Below are 22,857 nucleotides of genomic sequence, written 5' to 3'. Positions count from 1 at the left end.
TGGCCGGGTGTTAAAAAGCAATGACAAAGCAGGTAAGATAGATAAGAAATAATCATAGAGACACACACACACACGCAAACACACGCACACACACACACACACACACACACACACACACACACACCTCACAGTCTTACTAGATTAGCTGCTTCATGTTGGGGTCTCAAACGTTTCAGTTTAAACCAAGCCACACTTTGTTAGTTGCTTTAGAACCTTTAGTTGTTTAGCAAAGGGGAGGACCTTCATGCAGAGCGCCCTGTGTATGCGTGTGCAAGTGTGTGTGATGGAGGTGGTGGTGGTGGTGTGGCCATGATGTCATCAGCCCAGCCCGGGTGTGGTTACCCGTGATGATGTCCTCAATAGCTCCATCTTTGCCTTCATAGACGTGGCGGCTGTCTTTCACCTGCTTCTTCCTCAGCTCCTGGATCAGCTCCTGCTGCTGTCGCTTGTTCTTATGAGATGGAGACTAACACATGCACACACACACACACACACACACACACACACACACACACACACACACACACACACACACACACACACACACACACACACATGCACACACACGCATTACTCTCAATGCACTTTGCGTATTTTTATTTAATTTTGCAAAACTGTATGACCTTTAAACCCATTAAAGGTGAAAATGTTCCTCTTATAAACAGAGCACAAAAAACAGTTGTACTTTATCATTTCTGAGTGTCATTTTGGGATATTTTACTATTTTCTACCACATGACATCATTTTTCTGTGTTTTGTCTACAGAGTAAATACATGCCATATTCACTACTTCCACCAGGAGCATATAGGCATGCCTGAGAAGTGTGTGTGTGTGTGTGTGTGTGTGTGTGTGTGTGTGTGTGTACAGTGCTGAAGATCACTATCTCCACTCTCCCACCCGTGTGGCATCATGACAAAAACCTGGCATTTAAAGGGTTATATTAGACAATTGGATATTTATGATCAGAGCTGATGTTTGATATTAACTTAGTAAAAGAATAAATTAATGCAAACGTATTTTTTCAATATTTAGTGTGTGTGTGTGTGTGTGTGAAGGTGTTTCTTTCATTGTAATAATGACTACCATTTTTATACACCCAGGTTTCTTCCACTCTTATATGAGCTTGAACCTGCTTGAACACACCAGTGCTTGTGTGCATGCGTGTTAATTGAACCATTTACGTGATCCTGAGCTGATGTGATGTGTGTCAGCGGGGTGTCAGTCTCTAGAACCACATACCAAAATAACCAGCGGCAAGTCTGTGCACAACTAATCTTGTGATCAGGAGTCTGGAGGAAGTGGAGCCGGCTTACCCTCTGGTCTGCATGACGCAAGGAAGCCTCCTGGCCTAGAAAAGCCAAGGAGCGGTGGAGGGATAAGAAGACGGAGGGAGAAGCGACTTACCCTCTGGTCTTCCTCCATCATGGCTTCTTGTTCTAGGAGTTTCTCCATCAATATCTGCTCCTGCCTCCTTCTTTGCTCGTTGTCCTCCTCTGCTTGCTGAGGTGATTACACAGACGTGTTATGACAGCACGAACTTCTGAATGTCAAGAAATATTCTGTTCGGTGAGAAAATTAGTTTCTTTTATTGAAACTGAGTGCAAATTGTAGCTTTCAAAAAGTAAAGTGAACAATGGAGAGTTAAAGTGCAGCAAGTGGCCTTCTTTGCCAGCTTTTTTAGCTTGATACTGAACATATGAGGTAGCCACTAGCCAGTCAAGCCACCAGGTTAACTAAATATAAACCATGGCAGCCAATCATTTCCCGGGTGACTGTAGCATAGAGGGGCTCCATCGCGTTCACCATGTGCCTAAAGCCGGTGTTTTCCACCACCGAATAAGGTCTCAAATCCTGACAAATAAAGTAGGCAATGGACTCCACAATTTTCTGCGACCTCGGTGAAGAAGATGGGAACGTGGCAACCACCGCCGTCACAGCCTTGTTCATATTATTACTTTACAAAACTTGTCCTTTCATCAGAAGACTTATTCTTTTTTATTTCTTTTGGATGTTTGTGCCAGATGACGGAAATTCTTCTGGCATTCCCGAAATATCACGCTAAGGAGAATGGGACGAGAAGTTGTACATATGTGCAGTGGAATGGACAAATAACCCCAAAACATGACATCTCTGGCCCTGAGACATCAGAAGATGCTAACTAAACAGATTTGAGACACACCAGACAAGCCAGTGAGTCTTGAACCCAATCCCAGTTCAACAGAACATTTTAATGAAAACCGCTTCCATGAATGAAGTGGGGATTTACAGAAACCACCATCCAAACACCGCTGCCAAAGAAGCTGTTAAAAACTTTTGAGTTTAAATTGGTTGAGGGTTGTTGTTTTGTTTTTTTTAAACCCTCCTCAGCTGTAGAGGAGTACGTCTGGAGCCAAACAGTAGGCCAGGTCATGTGTTTTTGGAAAACTGTTTTTATACTTGTGTGTGTGTGTGTGTGTGTGTGTGTGTGTGTGTGTGTGTGTGTGTGTGTGTGTGTGTGTGTGTGTGTGTGTGTGTGTGTGTGTGTGTGTGTAACAGAGAGAGTCAATCATCCAACTCACCCTGTAAGCCTTTACAAAACGCACAAACACAGGGAAGAAGACGGATGGCGGCGTGGTTTTGGAGTTCTCCCCGAAGAACTTCACGGCCTCGTCGAAGGCGTCCTTTGACATACACAGGGCGTCAGCAGCGCTCTAACAGAGTGGCTCTTCAGTTTGCTTCGTCCTACCTGTGCGATCTTGGCATCGTCCTGCAGCTTCTTCAGCTTGCTCTCGTTGTGTGTGATGAAGTCTTTCAGCATGGTGTTGTGACCGTGCATGCTGTATTCTCTCTTGGTCAGCTCCATGCCTCGCTGCAGCTCCTTCACATCAAGCAGCACGTTCTCCAGCGACACTGTCAACACGCGCAGAAAGACAACAAATACATCTCTTACTTACAGAGTTGTTTTTCTGACATGTTTATTTCCCAGTCGAAAACTCATTATTCCGATTAGTCCACAAACACATGAATGAAACATTAAGTTGACTAGCTTACCTGCTGCAGCTTTTTCCACGTAGTGCAGCTCATTGTAGAAGAGAGACACCTGCGTGTATTTCTCTTTCACTACATTAGCAATGTAGTGTAATAACGTTAACTTTCGGTCCGTCGACTTGGTATCAAGAAGCTGTCAGGAAATGAAAGGAGCGGTCAGACGTGTGGATGAAGGGAGATGTCGTAGAAAGCAGGTGGATGCGACTTACCAAGTCTAAACTTTGCAGCTTGAATCCGTACACGGCTCCTCTTTTGCTGCTGTTCATGTAGTTCCCGAGAGCCAAGATAATCTGCAGAACAGCGGAGAACAGTGAGGTGAACAACCACACATTCATTAAACGCTACGTGCGACAGATGGTTCACTTACTTCTAGAATTTTCTTGAGCTTCTGTGAAGACTTGATAGACACGGATGCTGCTATGACTGCATGAAGTTGCTGCAGGGAGACAAAGACGAAATTGAGAACATGACACAAACCAGCTATCTTCCTTTTATGTTCTATTGATGGTTCTTGGTTCTCACCGGTGTGAGCATCTGCACACTCTCGCAGAAGTTACCGATGAAGGCCATGATGGTCATTTTCTGCATGAGCCGCTCTATTTTACTAAACTGCATCATGAAGCGGTCCTCGTCTGTCAGACTTTCCACTGGTTTCCGCTCTTTCTCAAACTGTCGCAGGGCTTTAATCTCGTTCTCCGTGGGCTGAAAGCGCATCAGACACTCGACAAAGTCCACCGGCAGAGTCCTAAGGTCGAAACTGAAAGACACGGCCCGCATTGAATCACAACATTTGCAAGATGAAAAAGTCTTGAATCTAGAGAAAACCTGGTGTATTTCAAAGTCTCTCACATCTGAATGGCCTTGCAGATCTCCTCCGGCGTCTTGCCCACTTTCCTCAGAGTAATGGCCAGATTCTTCGCCCTGTTGGAGTCCAGCAGCGACACCTTATTGGGTCCTTTCTGGATGATTTTCTGCTTATTCATGGTGAGTTCAATGGACGGGCCCTGAGCTTTTGTCTTGAACATCTCCTCGAACTCATCCACATTCAGGTCCTGACAGATGCCAGCAAACAGTTAGTGTTCTGTTTTCAAGAGAGAGGAAGCCGAGAGCAGCGAGAGAAGATTCTTACCTCGAGTATCCTCTCATCGTCAATCTCATTGAAGACCGTCCCGTTGATCTGGTTGGGTTTCAGCGCGACCCAGTTGAAGACGGGCATACGGAACTTTGTCTTGATCGGTTTCTTGATCTTAACGGCTAAACAGGACAAAGAGGAGTTAGTATGGTGTCTCCTTTTGGAGGACACAAACGTTACAGTCACACATTGAGGAAAACTGGTGACGAGCACACATCTGAAATCGGTGACACACAGAGATAGGAAACCCAATGTGATTCTCTCTCTGCCGACATCTGACTTTTATTTTCAGAGAAAACTACAAAAACTACAGGTGAGATGACAGCTATTGGTGACTACTGAGGTGGTTCCCAGCATTACCACAGCACCCCACAGACAGAGTGCTCAGAGACAGAAAGCTGAAAAACAGAGTCCCAGCTCAGTGCAATGCTTTTCACTTTCCATCACTTGTTTGTCACAGCAGGACATTGTGTCTCAGCATGCAACCGAAACTCACAGTCACGACACTACAAGATATGAAGGTAAAACCATGCAGAATTTTGAAACTTGGTATTTTCTGATTTGTTTTAAATAATAAAAGGGTTTAAAAGCAAATAAACAGATATCTTTTAGAAGTCTGGTATTTCACCCCCAAAATATAATGACTTCATCAAATCTTTGTGGCTACAGAAAGCAGGAAAGAGCCAGCCGCCTCTATTTAGCTTGACGCTAATGGTGACCAACAGCTAACAACAGCACAACTGCCCAATTCCATCAATTTACAAACTCTCAAGCATCTTGTCGGATGTAATGCATATCATTTTTATCCAGCTTTGTTGGGGGTTTATTCAGTAATCTGCAAACACACTTAAATCTGAGCTAAAAAAAACCAAACAGTTTTATTGTTGTAAACGGTCTCCATTAGCTTCAAGATAAAAACTGGTGGCCGATCCCCAAAAAATTCATGCAGGAGGAAAAGTCAGTGACAAAAATAATCATACTTTTCTAGATGAAGTATCACTTTAAAGAGTCGCCAAGCTTATGTTAGTGGCTAAACGTACGTAAAAAAGAGAACGTGGTTTCAAAATAATTTCAAAAAGATTGAAAATACCATTTTCAAAGTGTATAGAAAAGGAAGGGAATACTGGGGAAGACAAAACAGTAAACATGACAGGCAGAACCTACAGAAGAGTTTGATGGGTCCCTCTGGTTGGCAGAAAAAGAAACAATTCAAAAACAAATGATTAAGAAATTGGCAGAGTTAGTTAGAAAGCTTCAACATGCACATTTCAAACATAGGTGGGACATTTTGAAATCAGACTCACAGGGACAAACGTGTTTTCTAAAGGTTTCCTGCTTTCTTCACCGAGTATATATACAAACTCTCATGTACTAGTAGTATCAGCTGATCAATGGAGAGCTCCAATGAGCCTGGCTGATCAAATACCTGAGCATGAGCGGGAGTTCTTTGCTTCTGCAGCGACTCTCCAGGTTAAATAAAAACATTTTGTCGCTATGAAAATGGACTATTCCTCTCTGATGAACTTGTGTCTCGTGACTGTAAACGTTTTGTTTTTGTTACTATTACGAGTTAAATGCAACTACTTGCCTGGAGACTTTCTAGTGAGTATTGTTAGCAAGATAGTTAGCAAGATAGTTAGCAGAGCAGTTAGAGTAGTTTCTTTTTTACGTTAGCGAGAAAACTAACAGCTTTATGACTGCTATGACTCTCTGATTTAAAAACAAAACAACACACGCTCTTCATAAGACATGCAGAATCACGCTGGCAACATAATTACAGTACAACTTCCATCAACGGTCAATTTCAGACGGGCGAGACAAAAGTTTCACATTATAGCTTTAAATTGGTTCACAAAAACAACACTAATATGAGGAGAGAAAAACTTCAAACCACAAGCAGTGTTTGTTGGTTAATTCAAAATGATTAAAAACAAACAAAAACCATCAAGCCTAGAAACAAGACAAAGCACACTGTATGGGACCCACAGTTCAACTCTTCCTGCTGCGCCTGCTGACTCTTAGTGACGGGGAAGCTTTTAATGTGACGCTACTGTGTTGGCATTAACATTAACTTTGCAGAGGAGGAAAGTAGTTAGAGTAGAGTCAGAACTCCTTCCAGCTCAGATAAAGCAAGTAGCAGCTACTTTTATACTTGCGTTCAAACCTGGTCTCTCTGAGGTGGTCATGAGATGACAGTTAATACTGCTGTAATGATGCGGTACACGTGAGAGGAACAGAGTTGTACGGCTACTGTTCCCTGCAGTATTTGCTGTAAAAGCCCCACAGCCATAAACATCAGGTCATGAAAAGTCAGCACTTTTTTTTTTTACAGGCTGCTTTATTTTAGCTGCTTTTTCCATTGCGGCGCATTTCTCATTGCATGTCACGTTCAGTTCCTCACCTGCTAACCCGGAGTTCATGATAACAGTAGGGGTCCCACAGCCAGGCAGTGGAGGGGCTACAGGAGGAGGCGGGGGAGGCATCATCTCTGAGGCTGGCCCTGGGGGTGGAGGTGGAGGGGGTGGAGGAGGAGGCGGTGGAGGCGGAGGAGCTGCTGCAGGACTGGTGGACGATGGTCCGTTTGACACTGGATGAGAAAAACACAAATGTGTGATTATTTGGTGAGGTTTTTTTTTTTTTTTGGTCTGTTTCACGGGTCGGGTTCATGAATATTAAACTCACATGTGCCGTTCACTGGCAGTGGAGGGGGTGGAGGAGGCGGCGGTGGCGGCGGAGTGGGTGTCACTGTGCCTCCAACGTGGTTCGGACTGACACCGTTTCCTCCCGTAAAGACAGCCGACAAACCTTCCATGCCAGAATTTGGCGAGGTCAGGATGGAGATGTCTCCATCTCCCTTTTTGTGGATCTTGATGGTGCCCTGCTTCTCCAGCTCGTGGATCTTCTTCTCTAGAGTGCACTGCCGCTGGATGGCCTCGTCCTTCTCCTTCAAAATCTGCCGAAGCGAGTGCACCTGCGAGTTGGCGTCTTTGTAGACTTCCTGTGATGAGGGAGTTCAGATTGTACATTCATACGAGGGGCTGTGGGGACGGGAGACAAACTGAGAGAGTACTCAAGCCAGGAGCACACTTTACTGAATATACTTTACTTTTAGGCTTTTTGGCCTGATTAAATATCGACTACTTTGTGGTGCTGGTGAAAATCAATCGTTACCCATTAAACACTTAGGATCTTATTTGCACAGACTTATAGTTGCTCTGCTATATCAAACTGATGTGCTAATGTTTTGTATGTGCAACAGTGAAGCAATAAATATAGTTCCCTTTTTTAGTAGTGATTGTAAAACCTAAAAACCAACACAGACATGAGTCACTATGAGAAATTATTGTCAAAGAGAAAACTACTTTGTTACTCTTGGAGTGATGCAATTGATAATTAAATGAGAAGTGATGGGTGTGAGTGTCTGACCCTGATGGATTCCAGCTCCTTGTTCCTCTGCATCAGCTGCTTCTCCAGCTCCACAATCTTGGACATGGCTTCATTCTCGGTGTCCTGCAGCTTCTCTGTCATCTTTGAGAACAGGAGCCAGGAGGAGACAGTTACAGGGTGGCAGCAAAACCGTTGCAGCGACAACACAATACGACCTCTGGATCTCTCAGTAGAGCAGAGAAGAGAATTGAGAACTCTTACATGTGACATGTTCTCCTCCAGCTCCTCCACACGCTCCAGGGCGGCGTTCTTAGTTTCTGCATCCTCCAGTAGAGCTCCCACGTCGAAAACGTTATCCAAATAGGCCTGAATCTGAACCTGCAGCTTATCGCTCTCTGTATGCTTCAGTTTCTGCAAGATAAATCCACAAGAGGGAAGGATGGGGAGATGAGGCCGGCGTTTCAGAAGTGATCTGAATCAGTGCTAAACATCAGGATTGACCCAATTTCTTCAGTTTATGGAAAAGACAGTTCTGATTGTGATTCTGTAGTTGCTGTCTCTGGGGTGTGTGTATGCATGTGTGCATAATGACAACCTTAGCTCTGAAGCAGGCTGAATATATAAAACGGGAGTGTTTGGATTGTGAGTCTTGACTCACGTCTAAGTAGTCATCCAGACACAGCTTGGTGAAGTCGTACTGTAGATGAACTCGGAAATTCATGTCCTCTACAGAGTGCACGACAATATTGATGAACTGCATACATGCCACCTGGGAACAGAGAGGAAAACACAGTTAGCTGATGAGGATTCCATACAGCACACAGTCATCTTTTGATCCAACCTGCACGCAGTACTTATATTTATACGGTAAAGTGTACCATCATCGTACAGCAGCTTTGTACTCCGATGGACTACCTCTGCCAAGGGGACTTGCTCACATCTTCATTTGCAGGATATCTCCAAAACTAAGGAACCGATTTTGATGATTTGGTGGGGAGATATCTCATAATGAGCAACGTTTGGAGGCCATCTGGATCAAATCGTAGTCCTGAGGACTGTTCAAGGCCATTGGCAGGATAGGGTTAATAGAAGTATTTTCAGGATACATCAGAGACTAGTTTTCATCAAATTCCTCGAGTCAATGTGAAATAGATGACGGCAGAATTTTTTATCCTCTGCAAATCCTTTCTATGGCATTCTGGATATTCACAGGTCCCATTTTCATTATAAAATGTGAGCATATTTCAATGAAATTTCCTGAGGCACCTGATCTTTTTCCCATAATAAAGAAGTTTTTTGTCTTATCTTTTTTCTGTATCAATCTATTTTTCCTATAAAAGGAAAACCTTACCCCTCTGTTATGAACACATTTCTTTCCTTTTGTGTCTTTTTTTCCTTAAAAAAAATATACATACTAAAAAAAAATATGCTTTAAGTATCAACAAGACTACATGTGAGTGAATGCTATGAACCTTTGCAGTATACACATAAAAAAGAAAGTGTTATTTTTGCTTTGGAGCAGCTTTACGCTCTCCAAGTTCTTTGTAGTTTTATTTTTATTATCTGTTGTCTCTGAAAGCTCTTCCTGTGAATAAATCCTCATTATTGTGCCTGCTCGCCTGATACAGAAGCTGATCTGGCAGATTAAAAGGAATCTGGAAAAAAAACAACAAATTAACAAATCAGCCGGTTCAACTGCCTCATGGGATTGTGCAGCAACTCATCAAGGGGGATCTCCTCGCTGTGTCTTCTTCTTCAGCCTGACACCAACTTAATGAAGTTCATGTGAGAAGCTTCGTTGTCTTGGTGCAGCTTTGACAATGTTTGCTTTAGTGCTGCTGTCACACGACGGGCCCACTAAAGGGCAGACTTGGGACAGAAGTGCTTTTCAAAGTGCTATTGAAGGCCTATTCAAACACAGCATCTGTTGGTTTTCACTTGCTGATCGTTTAACACACATGCACACACAAATACAGTATATGTGCCGCATCAGTGGACGCACTTAAAGAGACAGTCGAACATTGGACACAATCGCGCCTTAGTTGCTGCTTTCTTCACAGTGTCTTTTATTCGGATCTGCCTGGCTAATTAGCACCACTCAGCTTGGAAATGACAGACAAGGCATGAGCTTCTCACTCCAGTGGGATGAACCGCAACACTCATTAGACACATAAAGGCTCTGAGTGTGTATGGTAGCCATGCTGGTACCAGAATCGGTCTCTTGTCCAAATTTATGAGGACACCTGAATGTAATGGCTGAGAATTCAATTTTATTTACTTTTTCTTTCTTCTCTAACTACATCATGAGCTTTTTTGCTGCTAGTTTTCCACCCGGTGCCTCTAAACTCTTAAAAGACGCACAAAAATAGACACTAAGGGCTCTGTGAACTAAAAAAAACCCTTCACAAGCTCACTGCGGTTAACCAGCGGCAGGAGATCAATAGTCATTAGAACCGTGTGTGCATGCACTTACCATAAAGTCAATGTTGTTGTCCTCGTTCTTGAAATACTCCATTAGCTTCTCGAACCGCTGCGTCTCCACACAAACCTGCAACCACATCTCATCTTACTGAGTTGATAAAATCGTGCTGGTCACACTGATTCATATAAAAGGCACCTCCTCATTTACAAAAAAAACCCTAAACAACCTGCATAAAGGAATGTTTCGGATTTTAATTTTGATTTCTGTGCCACCTAGACAAGGTGACGACACCAAGCTCTCATCATCTCACCGTGAAAGAAAAACAGGCTGTTCAAATGGTTGAAAAGTTCACAAAAAGAAAAAATAAATCCCCCAAAATAAAGCGCTACATTTGAATAAATATAACCATTACCATGAGAGACAAACGGAGCTTAGCAACCGTCCCTGATGAAGATGAAAACTGAATCATGTCAGCAGCTAAATACATGATAATTAATAATTTAGGGGGACATTTATGGTGATCAGTTATTTATGAACTGCTCCTGAATGATTTTTCAGATTTTTTTAATGCCATATATACAGTAGCTGCCAGTGAAGTCAGTTTCGAAGGAGACTTTGGGGGGACGAGACAAGACGGAGATGAAAAGGGAGTGTGAGATGCTCTGCAGTTCAGACGGGTTCATCTGGAGGGCAATGAGGGAGTTTGAGCGTGAAAAGAACTGAGAAGGCGGCGAGTAGGAAACAGGACGGGTGTGCATCTAAAAAAACTCTGCCTGGAGTCTCAGCCTGCAGCCCCTCTCTACCCACTTCTGAGACGGGATATCAAAGTGACTTAGCAAACTCGATCTAATGATAACGTACAAGTGTCACTTTTAAATTAAAAGGAAGAAGGAGTAACAAAATCCTCCTCCGGTGCTCTGCAAAAAAAAAAAAAAAAAAAATTAAACTAACGTGAGGCTCTCATGCTTCCAGGAGCCTGAACTTTCACGATCATTTCTCCGCCTCCGTCTCATTAGATGATGTCTTATTCTACCACTAATGCCAATGCTGCTGAGAGCAATGCTCAATATTTCATTCAGGGGTTTAAATATTGCATTGACTGCAGTGGGGCCTTGTTTGTAGGCCGTATGCTACGAAAGAGAACTGCAGTTCATCAAAAACCTTCATCTCTTTTTTTTCCCAGCAGGCTGAACACCTCCACCAGACAATCAAGGGTCAGGCAAGGTTCTCCGTTACATCAGCCTCGCCGCTTCTCTGAGCCTTGATGATGCGCCTTCTAAAGCCGGCTAAGGTCCTCCTGTGTTATGCAGTTGAAACCCGTGTCTGTAATCTGTTGACAAGCTAATTCCTAGATGCTATCCACAGCAGCAATGAGGAAACTGCTGGTTTCACATCTGTCGTGGGAGCATTCCTACAAGCTGAATCTCTGTTTAAAATTGTACGGTTGAAATGTAACAACATATTTGTCTCCTCAGACCTCCCCCCCCCCCACCCCCACCCCCTCCCTGCAGCTCATACCTCCTTAAAGTTGTCAAATGCAGAGAGAATAATTTCATGGCCTCCTCTCACGAGACAAACTGCCGCCAAGAGCTCCAACACCAGTGCTTTGGTCCTGTAAAATGAGGAGGAAGGGTTTGTAAAGACAAGAGGCAATTCTGCAGCAAACCTGTACTGGAACACAAAAAAAACATAGCAACACTCTTAGAAGATTCTGCAACTGCTGACCGATATGCATGCTATTTACTCTGCTTATGCAAATAGAGACATAGAGATTAGTTTAGCCCTGGATATCTCAGAGAAAAATGCAACATTATATTAAACTGTCATAGTAAAAACAAACTCATAAAAGCTCTATTATTTTAATAACAGAGACATAAAATTGAACACTTGAGGCTTAATTCATATGTGTGTATGAGACGCTCCTGGACACACACTAGATTCTATACAAATCAATCAGGAAAACATATGTAAATGGAGGACAAATGTATTTTCTCATCTAGAAGTCAATTTGCATTTGAAAGTCGATTAAATGCTTGAAATAAGGTCTGTGGTTAACATTAGCTTTTTAAATCTTTCGCTCTATGGCAAAAATTACATCAGTAAATACCAAGCATGAAGATTCAAAGACGTTTTGTTTTTTGTAAAAACGGCGGTTGCTAACAAGTGTGGAAACAAGACCACAGACGCTGTCGTGGACACTGAACGTCAACCCGCCAAAAACACAATAAACACAGCGAGGCAGTTGTTAGTTGATGTAGTTTGTGAAGTTATGCATCCGTTGTGTAATTCTCTGCAATAACCCAAAAATCCAATTAAAAATCCTGTGGATTTTCTTTGAGAGAAGCCATGGCAATGCTAACTTCCAAATTGGAAAAAACATTTAATCCATGCGGAACTCTGTTGGCTGATTTTGGGTCAGTGGTTCAGTTAGGGAAATAATTATAAGTCTATGTAAATACTCCAAAGGTGACTTAAGTACACATAATATCACTCCTGGCACACGAGAAGCTGCTAACTAAGACACCACCAGAAGGACTCAAGAGAGAGAGTGTGTGTGTGTGTGTGTGTGTGTGTGTGTGTGTGTGCGCGCGTACGTGCGTGCCAGGTATTCCTTATGTTGAGGGGACATAAATGTGTTTATGGAGTGGGGACTTAACTCCCTTCAGGACAGAAAAAGCAAGTCATCATGATAGATCCTATTTTGTATGTAAGCTTCAGGTAAATCCACCGGAAATGAATATCAGTCACTATAGCGTCCATGTGGAAACACAGCTTTGCGTGTGTGTGTGTGTGTGTGTGTGTGTGTGTGTGTGTGTGTGAGTGAGAGAGCATGAATGTGTGCTTTAGTTTTTTTCTTGCAGGATTTCCCTGCCTGGAAGATATGTGAAAGGTGATGCGACAGGGCTTCGCAGCCACTTTGGAGGAAATCCCTCACCCCCAAGGCCATGGAGTAACACACACACACACACACACACACACACACACACACACACACACACACACACACACACACACACACACACACAAACAAGTGAGTTCTTCTGCTAGCTGTTTCAGTGAGCAGCAGCACAGCAGTGAGTGTGCCAGTAGAACCTGAACCATCTGCTGGAAATAATGTGACCCTGAGAAACAAAGACCTTCACTCTGGAGCAAAGTGTGCAGGCGCGTTCATGTTGGACTGGAAGAAGTTGTTTGTTTTCTGAGTAAATTCAAGAAATGTTAACTTACCTTGGGTTTTTATTGTTGAGACTTAGTGCAATTTCATTCACAGCATTTGGGTGTGACATGACCATGTTGAAGCCATACTACAATGTGAAGAATAACAACAACAAACAACACCGTGAGTGAAACATGGAGAACTCGCAGTGGAACACAATCAGTCTGGCAGGAGTCCACTGAGACATGCACATGCAGACTGACCTGGTAGTTCATGATGGCGCGCAGGCACATGATGCAGACGTGGACGTCGTCTTTCTTACAGATCAGCCTGGAGTTTTTCAGCGTCCTCCGGCTGGGCAGCGTATTACAACTGAAATAAAAGACAAAAGCAATCCAGTTGAGACAAAAGAGATGAAGAGAAGTTTTAAATGTTGTGAAGTGAAGGAAAACAAAAATGCACAGGGAAGAAAACAGATGCCATTTGTGAATGAAACAGCATTCATCAAGCAGCACCTCCTTTACATGGGGAGGCTATTAAACTGACACGCCATTTTACATTAACAAACACAAAAGCCATATAATCTACAGCCTCGCCAGGGGCCACAGGATGCCCTCTTTTAAAAGTTTTAATTTAATGTCTTTCACAGCAATATCACTAACGGCTGGCAACAATAGCGCCCCGTAATTTGTGATTGGAGACAAAACCGAGAACCAAGCCCTTTTATTCTGGTGCAGCAGTCACAAAGCTCCTGGAGCAGCAGGGTTAGCAGCACCAGGACAAGTCAGTCAGAGCAAAACTGTTTATTTTCAGACTTTTGTCACGAGGTTAAATTACCAGCCTGAGTTCTAGGAGAAAAAAAAAAAGTATCTTCAGGCTACTGACAGACATGCCAATTCATGTCAGCTTCCATGCCTGAAGGTGTGACTCCTATGTGAGTCACAGCACGTTGTGTGTGTGAGAGTGCGTCTGCCTCAAAAACAGAAGCAGACGTTTTAGGGTAAATTAGGACAGTTTGTATTAAAATAAGCTGCTTTAAGTTGTGTGTTGTATATTTCTGAATATTCTCCATTTGGTGTTAAGCGTTTCCATTCATAGGACACTGACAGTCTGAAGAGACGTCTGTCCTGAGTTTTTTCTCTCCTAATTAGTCAGCACCCTAAACCAGCAGTGACACAGTTTAGGAGGAAATGAGTACAACCTGATTTCTTCATCTCTTATCAAAGAAATACGATTACAAAACACCAGCAAAATCTAATACCACTACCTGTTTGAGCTTGTCTGAAATGACTCAATTTAACTTTGGATGACACGTTCTAAAAGCTGCACACAAAGACAACAAAGTCCTTATTCAGCAATTCAGTGTTTATATTAAAAAGAAAAAAAGAAAAAAATAAGTCTACAATGTCTGTAAGCTGAATTTCAAAATGAGTTTGATCAGTAGAACTGAGTCATAGACCCAGAAGAACAGACAGGATGGTTCGGAGGGCGTGTGGAGTTCACAAATATAATTAAACAAGATTTTTGGTGCTTTCTACGCAAACAAGTTTCTACATTCAAATTTCTAGGTGTGGAGGGAGGGGAGAACTTTGTTCAATGCGTAGATGCAACACCAATGTAAACAAAACAAATGTTGCAATAATAAAAGTAGGTGAATAGGAATGTGTGGTCTTGTGTCCTGAATGTGGAAACAATACAGATAATTTAAGCTAAATTCACTGGTCCTGCTTGTTTGTTTTGCAGTGAATATATAATCAGTTCCAGAGTAGAAACAGAATGACCCATTTTAGAGTAAAAAAGAGGTTAGTGCTGCTATTGATTGCAAAATAACTGCAGGAGAAAGTTCTAAGTCATCCAGGATTTGATGTCCTGGTTACAAAAACATGAACGCTTCCCAAAAGGTTTCATGTTATTTTCTTGAAACAGCAGGACGGCACAACAAACAAACAAACAAACAAACAAACAAACACGTCAGCTACCAAATGCAGGCTAACACAGCTCGGTACTGTCCTTCTAGCTACGACGTACCGTCTTATTTGTGAACACCTTGGACAGGTGAGCGTGCTCGGTGTCCTTCAGCATGGCAGTTTGAGGAAAACACATACAGTCACTTTATTTGACATGCAGTAGTTGACAGTTACATTATTCTCACACAATAAGAAATTCTGTGTTAAGCATCCAGCATAGAGGATTTTTTTTAAAAGACTAGCTAATCTATGGTTTCTCTTGGTAGCCTTGTGTTCAGTTTGTACATGGTCTTTGTAGAAACTAGGCTAGCTTCTGCAGAGAGGGAACCACACAAGAGGCACAGAAACAAGAACAATGGGTGCAGAAAAAGCTATTTGCTCCAAGGAGAAGAGAATTCAGTCTGGAGCGCAGGAGGGGAGGCTGGCAGTACAAATAATTCACATCCCCGACACAGACAGCGAGACAAATAAACTTGGCAGCACTAGCAGGGTGGTATGAAGAACAATGAGGCAGGGGTTTAGTGTATGTGTCTTGGAGGTTTTGGGGAGGGTGGCGGGGTAACAGGGTCTGCGGAAAGCAGCGGCAGAGTGAAGCTGTGACCTGCCTGCTGTTGAAGACTGGCAGACAGAAGAGGAGATGACTATGAAGGAACATCAGGACAGAACAGAAGACACAGTCAGCCTCACTGACCTGTTACACACACTGGACACATTTAGAAGGGTGACATCTGGAAGTAGTAGGTACTTTTGGTTCATGTGAAATATGCATATTTTATCTCCAACAACAGGAGATGCATAAAATATGCATTCATTCATAACATGAGCAGAAGAAACCATTGCAAGCTACAGTGGATTAATCCTGGAACTGGACGCAGGTCTACTGGGTGTGTGTCCCCAGAAAACCAGAACCACTCTTGCCTCTGATTGATTGACTCTGCTAGCTGGGGCAAAGCTGGGGCAAAGCTGAAGCGTGGTCTTCCTGCTCTACAGAGAAGAGTGTAACACGTCCAGTAACTTAGCTACGGTGACTTACAGTCTTGCAAAACATATTTGACAAAAATCTTAACTTAACAACTTAAAAAGATGTAATAAAAAATGTTGACTTGATAATCTAATGCAAGGATCTCACATTAAAAACGACATGTGATTCTTTGCCTCAATAGAGCTCTTTGTGCACAATGTGTTCAAGTTAACCTCTTCAAACTGAAGGATTAGAGGTCACAAAAGTCAGTGCGAGTGTTGTACCGAAACATCAATGGAATGACAGGGAGGATTAGAGAAATAATACACAACTGAATGGGATTTATGCTTCAGAGCATATATTACAATGGGCTTATGAATCAACTGCTGTGAAATCCTTTGTGCACAGGATTTAGAGCTAAACTGTAAATTGTATAGTCTGTTACTCATAAATATGAAGTATTTGCTCCATTTTCTTTCACCATTATGTGTCGCAGAGGAAAATGCTGTCTATCTTGTCTGAGAAGCACAACAACAACATGTCTCTTGATAAAGAATCCTGATAAACGCCGTTTGTCTATGGCAACAGAAATGTTCTTAAGCCTTTTTAATTCTTACAGACCTCATGACTTCGTCAAGGGGCAGCTGAGGCATCATATGAAACGTGTGACTACTCCAAATAATCACAATGCAAAATGAAACACCAGGTCACCACAAAATGTACAAATCTACATGCAGTTCATCGCCGCGAACCAAAAGCGAGCGCATCCTACCGTAACGTGGAGTGGCGCCCAGCTCGCGTGAAGCTGTTCCCAGTGATGGGAGAAGGCAGGGTGCTTCCACCATGTAGGTCTTCTATAGAGCGGCTCCAGGGTTTCGACTTATCCATCAGAGCCTCGGGGTTGTTCTCCAGGCAGTCTCCATCAAACCTGTAGCAAAGAGGGAACAAAACTTAAAATTACAAGCGAGCAAAGTCCTCATCGATATTTACTCTTTTTGTAATTCTAATTCTAAGCCTGAGAGACAAAAATGTCCCTAAAGTCTGTGCGATTTTTTTCTGTTCATAAAACATACATCAGTGTCAGAAACATATTCACAGTGCAAGAAAATGGCTGTCAAAAATAAAGACGTTCCAAATAATTTTCCTTTCCCATTTCCGATCCCTGAACCTGCCAATCGGTCATTGGATGTCTTGTTTGTTAACATTAATCAGAGATAAATGGAGCTGCCTGGAGAGTAGCGGCGTCCAATTTTTACACAGTATTACATAAAAAGTTTCACATTTTTGTTTTCATATGAACAAATGCTGCTGAACTTGGTAGAAGCCTTGGAAAGAGTTGCTAGTTAGATTAAACCTCTTATGATCTATTTCAGTTTTCAAGCTGGTGGTTTCCATGACTTTTATTGTGCTGTTGGAGTGGTACTGAGGCTAAACACACTTTTATGGCTAACCACTCGTAATGTGGACAAACTGTAACAACATATGGTGAATTAAAATCTTAACTCTGTGGCTCTTTGTCCTTGGGTAAGGACCTCGTGACTGACTAATAATTACATGAATCTATGATTAGAAGCCTCGGATTGTATAAAAATGGGTGCCAACGTGTGAGCGTAGGGCCAAAGTGACTCAGTGTTTCTAACTAGCAGGCAGCAGCCATGGTGGTGCTGTGAGGAGATGCATCAGCGGCTATGTAGAATAGCAGCATTGTGTTGGTTGTCACTTGTGCATACAGACTATGGGGGTATAGAATGAAAGGGCTGGTAGTGACTTACGTGACGGCATACTGTGCAAAAGACAGATATTCCACCAGCACGTCCAGACCTTTGTTGTCTTCATTTAAGAACTCTCTCACCCACCTAAGGAGGTAAGAAACAAGTTTAAGAGAAGAATAAGAACATTTTATCAATTTATTCTGATCTTTATTTGCATTTTTGAAATAAGACCATTCATTAAAGTTAAATAACACTCTGAATTATTCTAGAGGATTTTCAAACGATGCAGCAAATGAATAATTGCTCAGTTTTAGTCTTGATACATTGATTTAGACTGACGTGAGATGTTTTCTGATTACACACCCTTCTCTAACTCAGTTTCTCACACTTTTTGCCAGCTGGAATTGAAAAAAAGAAAAAAGAACACTTTAAATAGACTTCAAAGTCTCCTGAGCCAGAGCAGTAAATATATCAGCCATGTATGTTTGCAAAAACATGCAGTCACACACATGAACCCAACTACTGAGTTGGCCTCTCTTTCCCACACACTCACAGTTTCAACTTCTGGTTAAAGACTGATCAAAAGCCCTTTCTCACCTTCCTTACGGCCACTGAAGTGGGCCACCTATTCAGCACTCTGCGTGCTTTCTATTCTGCATAAAAAAAGCAAAGCTCTTCACGGGAACCACTACCTTCTCCTCCATATTCATAAGGAGCATGAGCCGAATCACAGAACCTCGTTATTTATTCACTTCTTAAGAAGGTGCTTTGCCATCCAGCCTTAACTGCTTCGTCAGGACCTGATTGTTGGGTCATTAGCAGAAATTTGCAGGGCATAAACATAATGACACACATGCAGGCTTTTAGTGGTACTGCACCGATGAAGATGTGAGGCTAAACTGCCTTTAAATTCCACTAGCTGCTTCTTTATTAGCTCTCCTGTGGTGTTACTACATGGAGGCGAGGAAGACCAACATTAAAATGGTGCCTGGCAGGGCTCCGTCATGTTCAAACGGCTGGGGGTGGGGGTGGGGGTGGGAGGTGTGGTCCTGCCAGGCCACATGGTAATCATTACCAATATCTGACAATCCTCCCATTCACCACATGTTGTTGACCGCTGAGCAACATGTGAGGAGCAGGCAGGCCGGGAGCCGGGCTAGCGTCTACGCTGCTGCTACAGGGACAATCTGTCTATTATCCGCAGCCTCCATGTTAGATAAATGTCTCTGATTCACCTCTGAAAACAAGCCGTAATTATTCACTGTCTGAGTAGGTGACATCTTGCTCCTTCACCAGCCCCAACCCGCCCTCCCCCTCCTCAGCATCTCCTCCCTGCACTGCCTCACCCTCCACCCCTCCTCTGCCATTATGGTAATGCTTCATTGTCTAATCTAGATTAAGTAGATTATTTATGTAATCTAGTTTACCAACATAAGGCCTCGACAACAGTACAAAGTTAATCTGTATAAATAATTCCTCAACTGCCAGACAGCCACCGTCTCTGGCTGTGGTTGCTCTGGTCTGGATTTGATCGGTGTGTTAACAGTGTGTAGGTGTGTGAGAGACGAGGGCAGAAATTTGAGACGATTTGTGAATGTGTGTGAGAGTGAAACTGAAATAAATATGTGGGTGGGAGGAATGAAGGAAAAACAAGAGGGATTAAGGGATGTAGTTCAGATAATGTGTGTGTGCATGTGTGAGTGTGAGTGTGTGTGTGTGTGTGTGTGTGTGTGTGTGTGTGTGTGTGTGTGTTTAATATTAGGTTGTGTAACCAGTGTATGTCTGCATCTCTGCTGTCAGAATAGTCTGTTGTTGCTTTTACGGCGTCCCTCTTCACGTGCAGGACAGGGTCTCCATGTCTCCCGTGACAGTCCACCTCCAGTATCCCTCCCAGCTGCTAATCCCCATCCTCATTCCTCAATGAACACAATCTAATTTAATTACAATCCAATTTATCAATGTCCCCTTGTGCTCGGCAGTCTAAGAGCTTTTCACAGCTACAGACTCAATCCTCCATGAATGAATAAATGATTGTGATCCACCTGATCTGCTGGTTTGTTAGCAGGAAATCTCAGAAGCTAATGCAGCGGTTTGGATGAAATTTGGTGGACAGATTACAAGGAACAAGTTTGGAGTCAATCTGGATCAGATTTTACAGTCGATCCTAAACCCTGAAGACTGTTCTACCCCCAATGCCAGCATATTTAGCTGGAGACACGTCATAGACAAATTTTGACCTAAACTCATGAGTCTGCATAAAATGGTTGAAAGAACATCTGGAAATCATCTTGATCACACTCTCGATTCGTGATCCAGTAGACCTCATTGTTGACATCCAGTTCTTTTTTTTGTTGTTGCATTTTTGTTGAAATTTGTTAAATTGGTCATGCATTTTAACTAGAGAGATTACTATTATGGAACTGGAGATAATATGGATAATGTTCCAGACCAGCGATCCTTCAAACCTATTTTTGGAAATCAAATCAACCTGGTACTGATGGTACAACGACCAAAATTCTGTATTCAGTGTGAAATTCTCAATCAACAATAAATGAATGAATGAATGAACTGAATTAGTGTTTTAATGAACCATCATGTAATACTGAAGCCATAGAACACTGCACTGTCATACAAATGAGCATCCCTTACATTTAAACGCTCTGAATTCCTGCCAGGGAAAAACACTGAGTTTATGCTAATGGTGACAATCCTGCCCCCATGGGAAGATGCACACGAGAGGCATTATTTGCTATGGAGGAGGACTTGTATTTTGTTAAATGATATAATTATTAGAATTATTCAATTCAAATGTTATCAGACCAGATGGAAATTGTGACAGTGAAACGATCCATTTCAGGAGGGTTATGTGATACCCCCCCAAAAAATTATCGGCTATTTTACAGCCACACGAGTAACAGTGGTCTAGGCTGCTGTGGAGTCCATGATGTCATGTTCCTCATTTAAATCTTTTTTTTTTTTAGCCCCCCTACTGTGCGTGAATGTGAATGTTTCATTCATATAGGCCCACAATTTCATAATTTGTTCAATCAGTAGAATTCCTTGGATCCTACACATCCCAGAGTGCATTAGGCTTCATTAGCGGCAGTGCCATCCATCACAGCAGTCAACTATCAGGGTCTCTGATCACAGAGGCAGAGCTATGATGGAGGACAAGACTAAACAGAGGCGACGCGTGACGCTCACTGAGATATTAATCTGTCTTTAAGTCTGAATCAATATCCGCTCCTGCAGGTTAAGATGGGACATCCTGGAATTACCCATGAATCCTCCGATGTTTTATCTGTTGTGAATTCATGTTGCCGTTAGAAAAATCTTCCACCATCTCTCTCCTGAGCTCAAACACTGATGCGAGTAAGGTCTGCAGCTCAGCTAGTAAAAGAAGAATGTGGTTTCCTTCCAGAGACTGTTCATATGTCAAGCCGTCCCACACAATTAATCGATTCATCTTTTCTCCATCGCCACATGGTTTTCTGTGTAATATTATCCCTGAGCACCTGAGATGAATGGAGGATGGTGATGGTTAACGTCAACGTCTGCATGTCTGGAACGCCAGACAGACTTTCCTCCTGAAGCTACTACAAGCAGGCCTGGGACATTAAACACTACACTTCACACAATCCTGCAATGACTCACCCTATATGATTGGTCCGCAATGAAATTTCCAGTTCTCTCAGGACTTGGGTGGACTCCTGAACTCTCCGTCTGAATTTCTAAGGAAGACAAGAAGAGGGAGTTAATATTTCATCATAACAGTAGAACTGTAAATCATCAACTGGTAGCACAGGGATGTTGTGGTTTGCTCAATTATGCTGATGATGGAAAACTTTTTTTGTCTGAGAGAAAAGGTCAGACAAACATAGATGCAACCAATGATATTTAAAGCAGACAGGCTGCCGACCGATTAAAAAACCCCCAGAAAATAAAAGCTAGAATTGAGCTCCTCTCATAAGATTTTTGTGGGACTTTTAGCTGCCAGTAACCATTCAACAGGAGGAGGGAGAAGCCGAGCTGACTCATAGGAAACTGTGAATATCGAGTAGTTCCCATGATCTTGTTTGCTCATGCTGGTCCTTTATATAGCGCTTATCTTTCCTGATAGCACTGTGATAAAATCCAGTAACATAATTGGTTAAGTCTCCAAATTAACCAGGGCACACACTCAAACACACACACACACACACACACACACACACACACACACACACACACACACACACACACACACACACACACACACAGAAGTGTGTGATACAAATGAGCTGCTACTAGCGAATGAAAAAGAAAGCAACAGAACAGAGAACGTGAGCGGGCCCATTTTTGCTTTCATCATCACACAAGAGGCGCAAAAACAAAAGAGGCTGTTACACAAGAGGAGAGGAGAGGAGAGGAGAGGAGAGGAGAAGAGAGGAGAGGAGAGGAGAAGAGAGGAGAGGAAATTATGTACCAGTACCTAGCAGTATGTTTTTCTTTATAATAACAACATTTTAATTTCAACTAAAAAGCATTCAGAGAGCATGCATCTCCACCAAAAGGCTTATTTAAATACGGAATATGAAGATGGAAATAATTCATTAAAAAGGACATTTCGAAGGCCACAGATCCAGATTACAAAGGGTACGTGTGAGGGAGAGTAATCCCTCATCCCTCATCACAGTACAAACAATTTCATCAAAATTTGCGCAACTTATTTAGAACAGAATAGTCTTCTGGAGCCAAGATTGACTAATTAAGACGACTGTAAAACTTTTGGAGATGTTTCACCCTTGGAAGCCATGCTGCTAACATTAGCTGTCGCTGGCATGAGGGACGAGGCTTTCAGCCATCAAATACCGGTCACTCTTCAGCTTTTAGCTGTATTTAGTGTTTGACCAGGTCCTGCTTTGGATTGGAGGTGTTTCCATGGCTTTTTTGTTTGCATTACAAATCTTGTATATAACAATGTTTAAGTTGAGTTTTGTTGGGTTTGAACATCCATCCATCCATCCATTTTCTTTACCGCTTATCTGTTAACAGTCACAGGGGCAGGAAGAGGGGGGTGGAGCCTATCCCAGCTGACATTGGGTGAGAGGC

General features: G+C 42.6%; 1 protein-coding gene across 12 annotated transcripts in view; it reads right to left on the bottom strand.

Annotated features, from left to right (window-relative positions):
* fmnl2a (formin-like 2a) overlaps positions 1 to 22,857 on the bottom strand; it is a 51,476-nt gene that overhangs the window by 4,354 nt on the left and 24,265 nt on the right. For 4 of the 12 annotated variants that reach the window (XM_086220020.1, XM_086220019.1, XM_086220025.1 and 1 more), the window contains exons 4-28: positions 21,421 to 21,497; positions 17,827 to 17,910; positions 16,827 to 16,982; positions 15,699 to 15,734; positions 15,155 to 15,199; positions 13,390 to 13,498; positions 13,198 to 13,274; positions 11,488 to 11,581; positions 10,021 to 10,095; positions 8,206 to 8,316; positions 7,809 to 7,958; positions 7,587 to 7,688; positions 6,843 to 7,158; positions 6,562 to 6,747; positions 5,325 to 5,345; positions 4,158 to 4,282; positions 3,878 to 4,080; positions 3,551 to 3,785; positions 3,396 to 3,464; positions 3,238 to 3,318; positions 3,032 to 3,161; positions 2,727 to 2,890; positions 2,560 to 2,661; positions 1,406 to 1,501; positions 343 to 466 (exon numbers count right to left, since the gene is read on the bottom strand). In XM_086220020.1, coding sequence (XP_086076146.1) covers positions 343 to 466; positions 1,406 to 1,501; positions 2,560 to 2,661; positions 2,727 to 2,890; positions 3,032 to 3,161; positions 3,238 to 3,318; positions 3,396 to 3,464; positions 3,551 to 3,785; positions 3,878 to 4,080; positions 4,158 to 4,282; positions 5,325 to 5,345; positions 6,562 to 6,747; positions 6,843 to 7,158; positions 7,587 to 7,688; positions 7,809 to 7,958; positions 8,206 to 8,316; positions 10,021 to 10,095; positions 11,488 to 11,581; positions 13,198 to 13,274; positions 13,390 to 13,498; positions 15,155 to 15,199; positions 15,699 to 15,734; positions 16,827 to 16,982; positions 17,827 to 17,910; positions 21,421 to 21,497 — 2,968 coding nt within the window. The remainder of the gene's footprint in view (positions 1 to 342; positions 467 to 1,405; positions 1,502 to 2,559; positions 2,662 to 2,726; positions 2,891 to 3,031; positions 3,162 to 3,237; positions 3,319 to 3,395; positions 3,465 to 3,550; positions 3,786 to 3,877; positions 4,081 to 4,157; positions 4,283 to 5,324; positions 5,346 to 6,561; positions 6,748 to 6,842; positions 7,159 to 7,586; positions 7,689 to 7,808; positions 7,959 to 8,205; positions 8,317 to 10,020; positions 10,096 to 11,487; positions 11,582 to 13,197; positions 13,275 to 13,389; positions 13,499 to 15,154; positions 15,200 to 15,698; positions 15,735 to 16,826; positions 16,983 to 17,826; positions 17,911 to 21,420; positions 21,498 to 22,857) is intronic. The other 8 variants (XM_086220022.1, XM_086220021.1, XM_086220024.1 and 5 more) reach the window with 4 other exon arrangements.

Source organism: Aulostomus chinensis, chromosome 12 (genome assembly GCF_037954235.1).
Source record: "Aulostomus chinensis isolate RoL2024-O1b breed Wild chromosome 12, RoL_Achi_v1.0, whole genome shotgun sequence".
NCBI lineage: Eukaryota > Metazoa > Chordata > Actinopteri > Syngnathiformes > Aulostomidae > Aulostomus > Aulostomus chinensis.
This window is presented reverse-complemented; position numbering and strand designations above follow the sequence as displayed.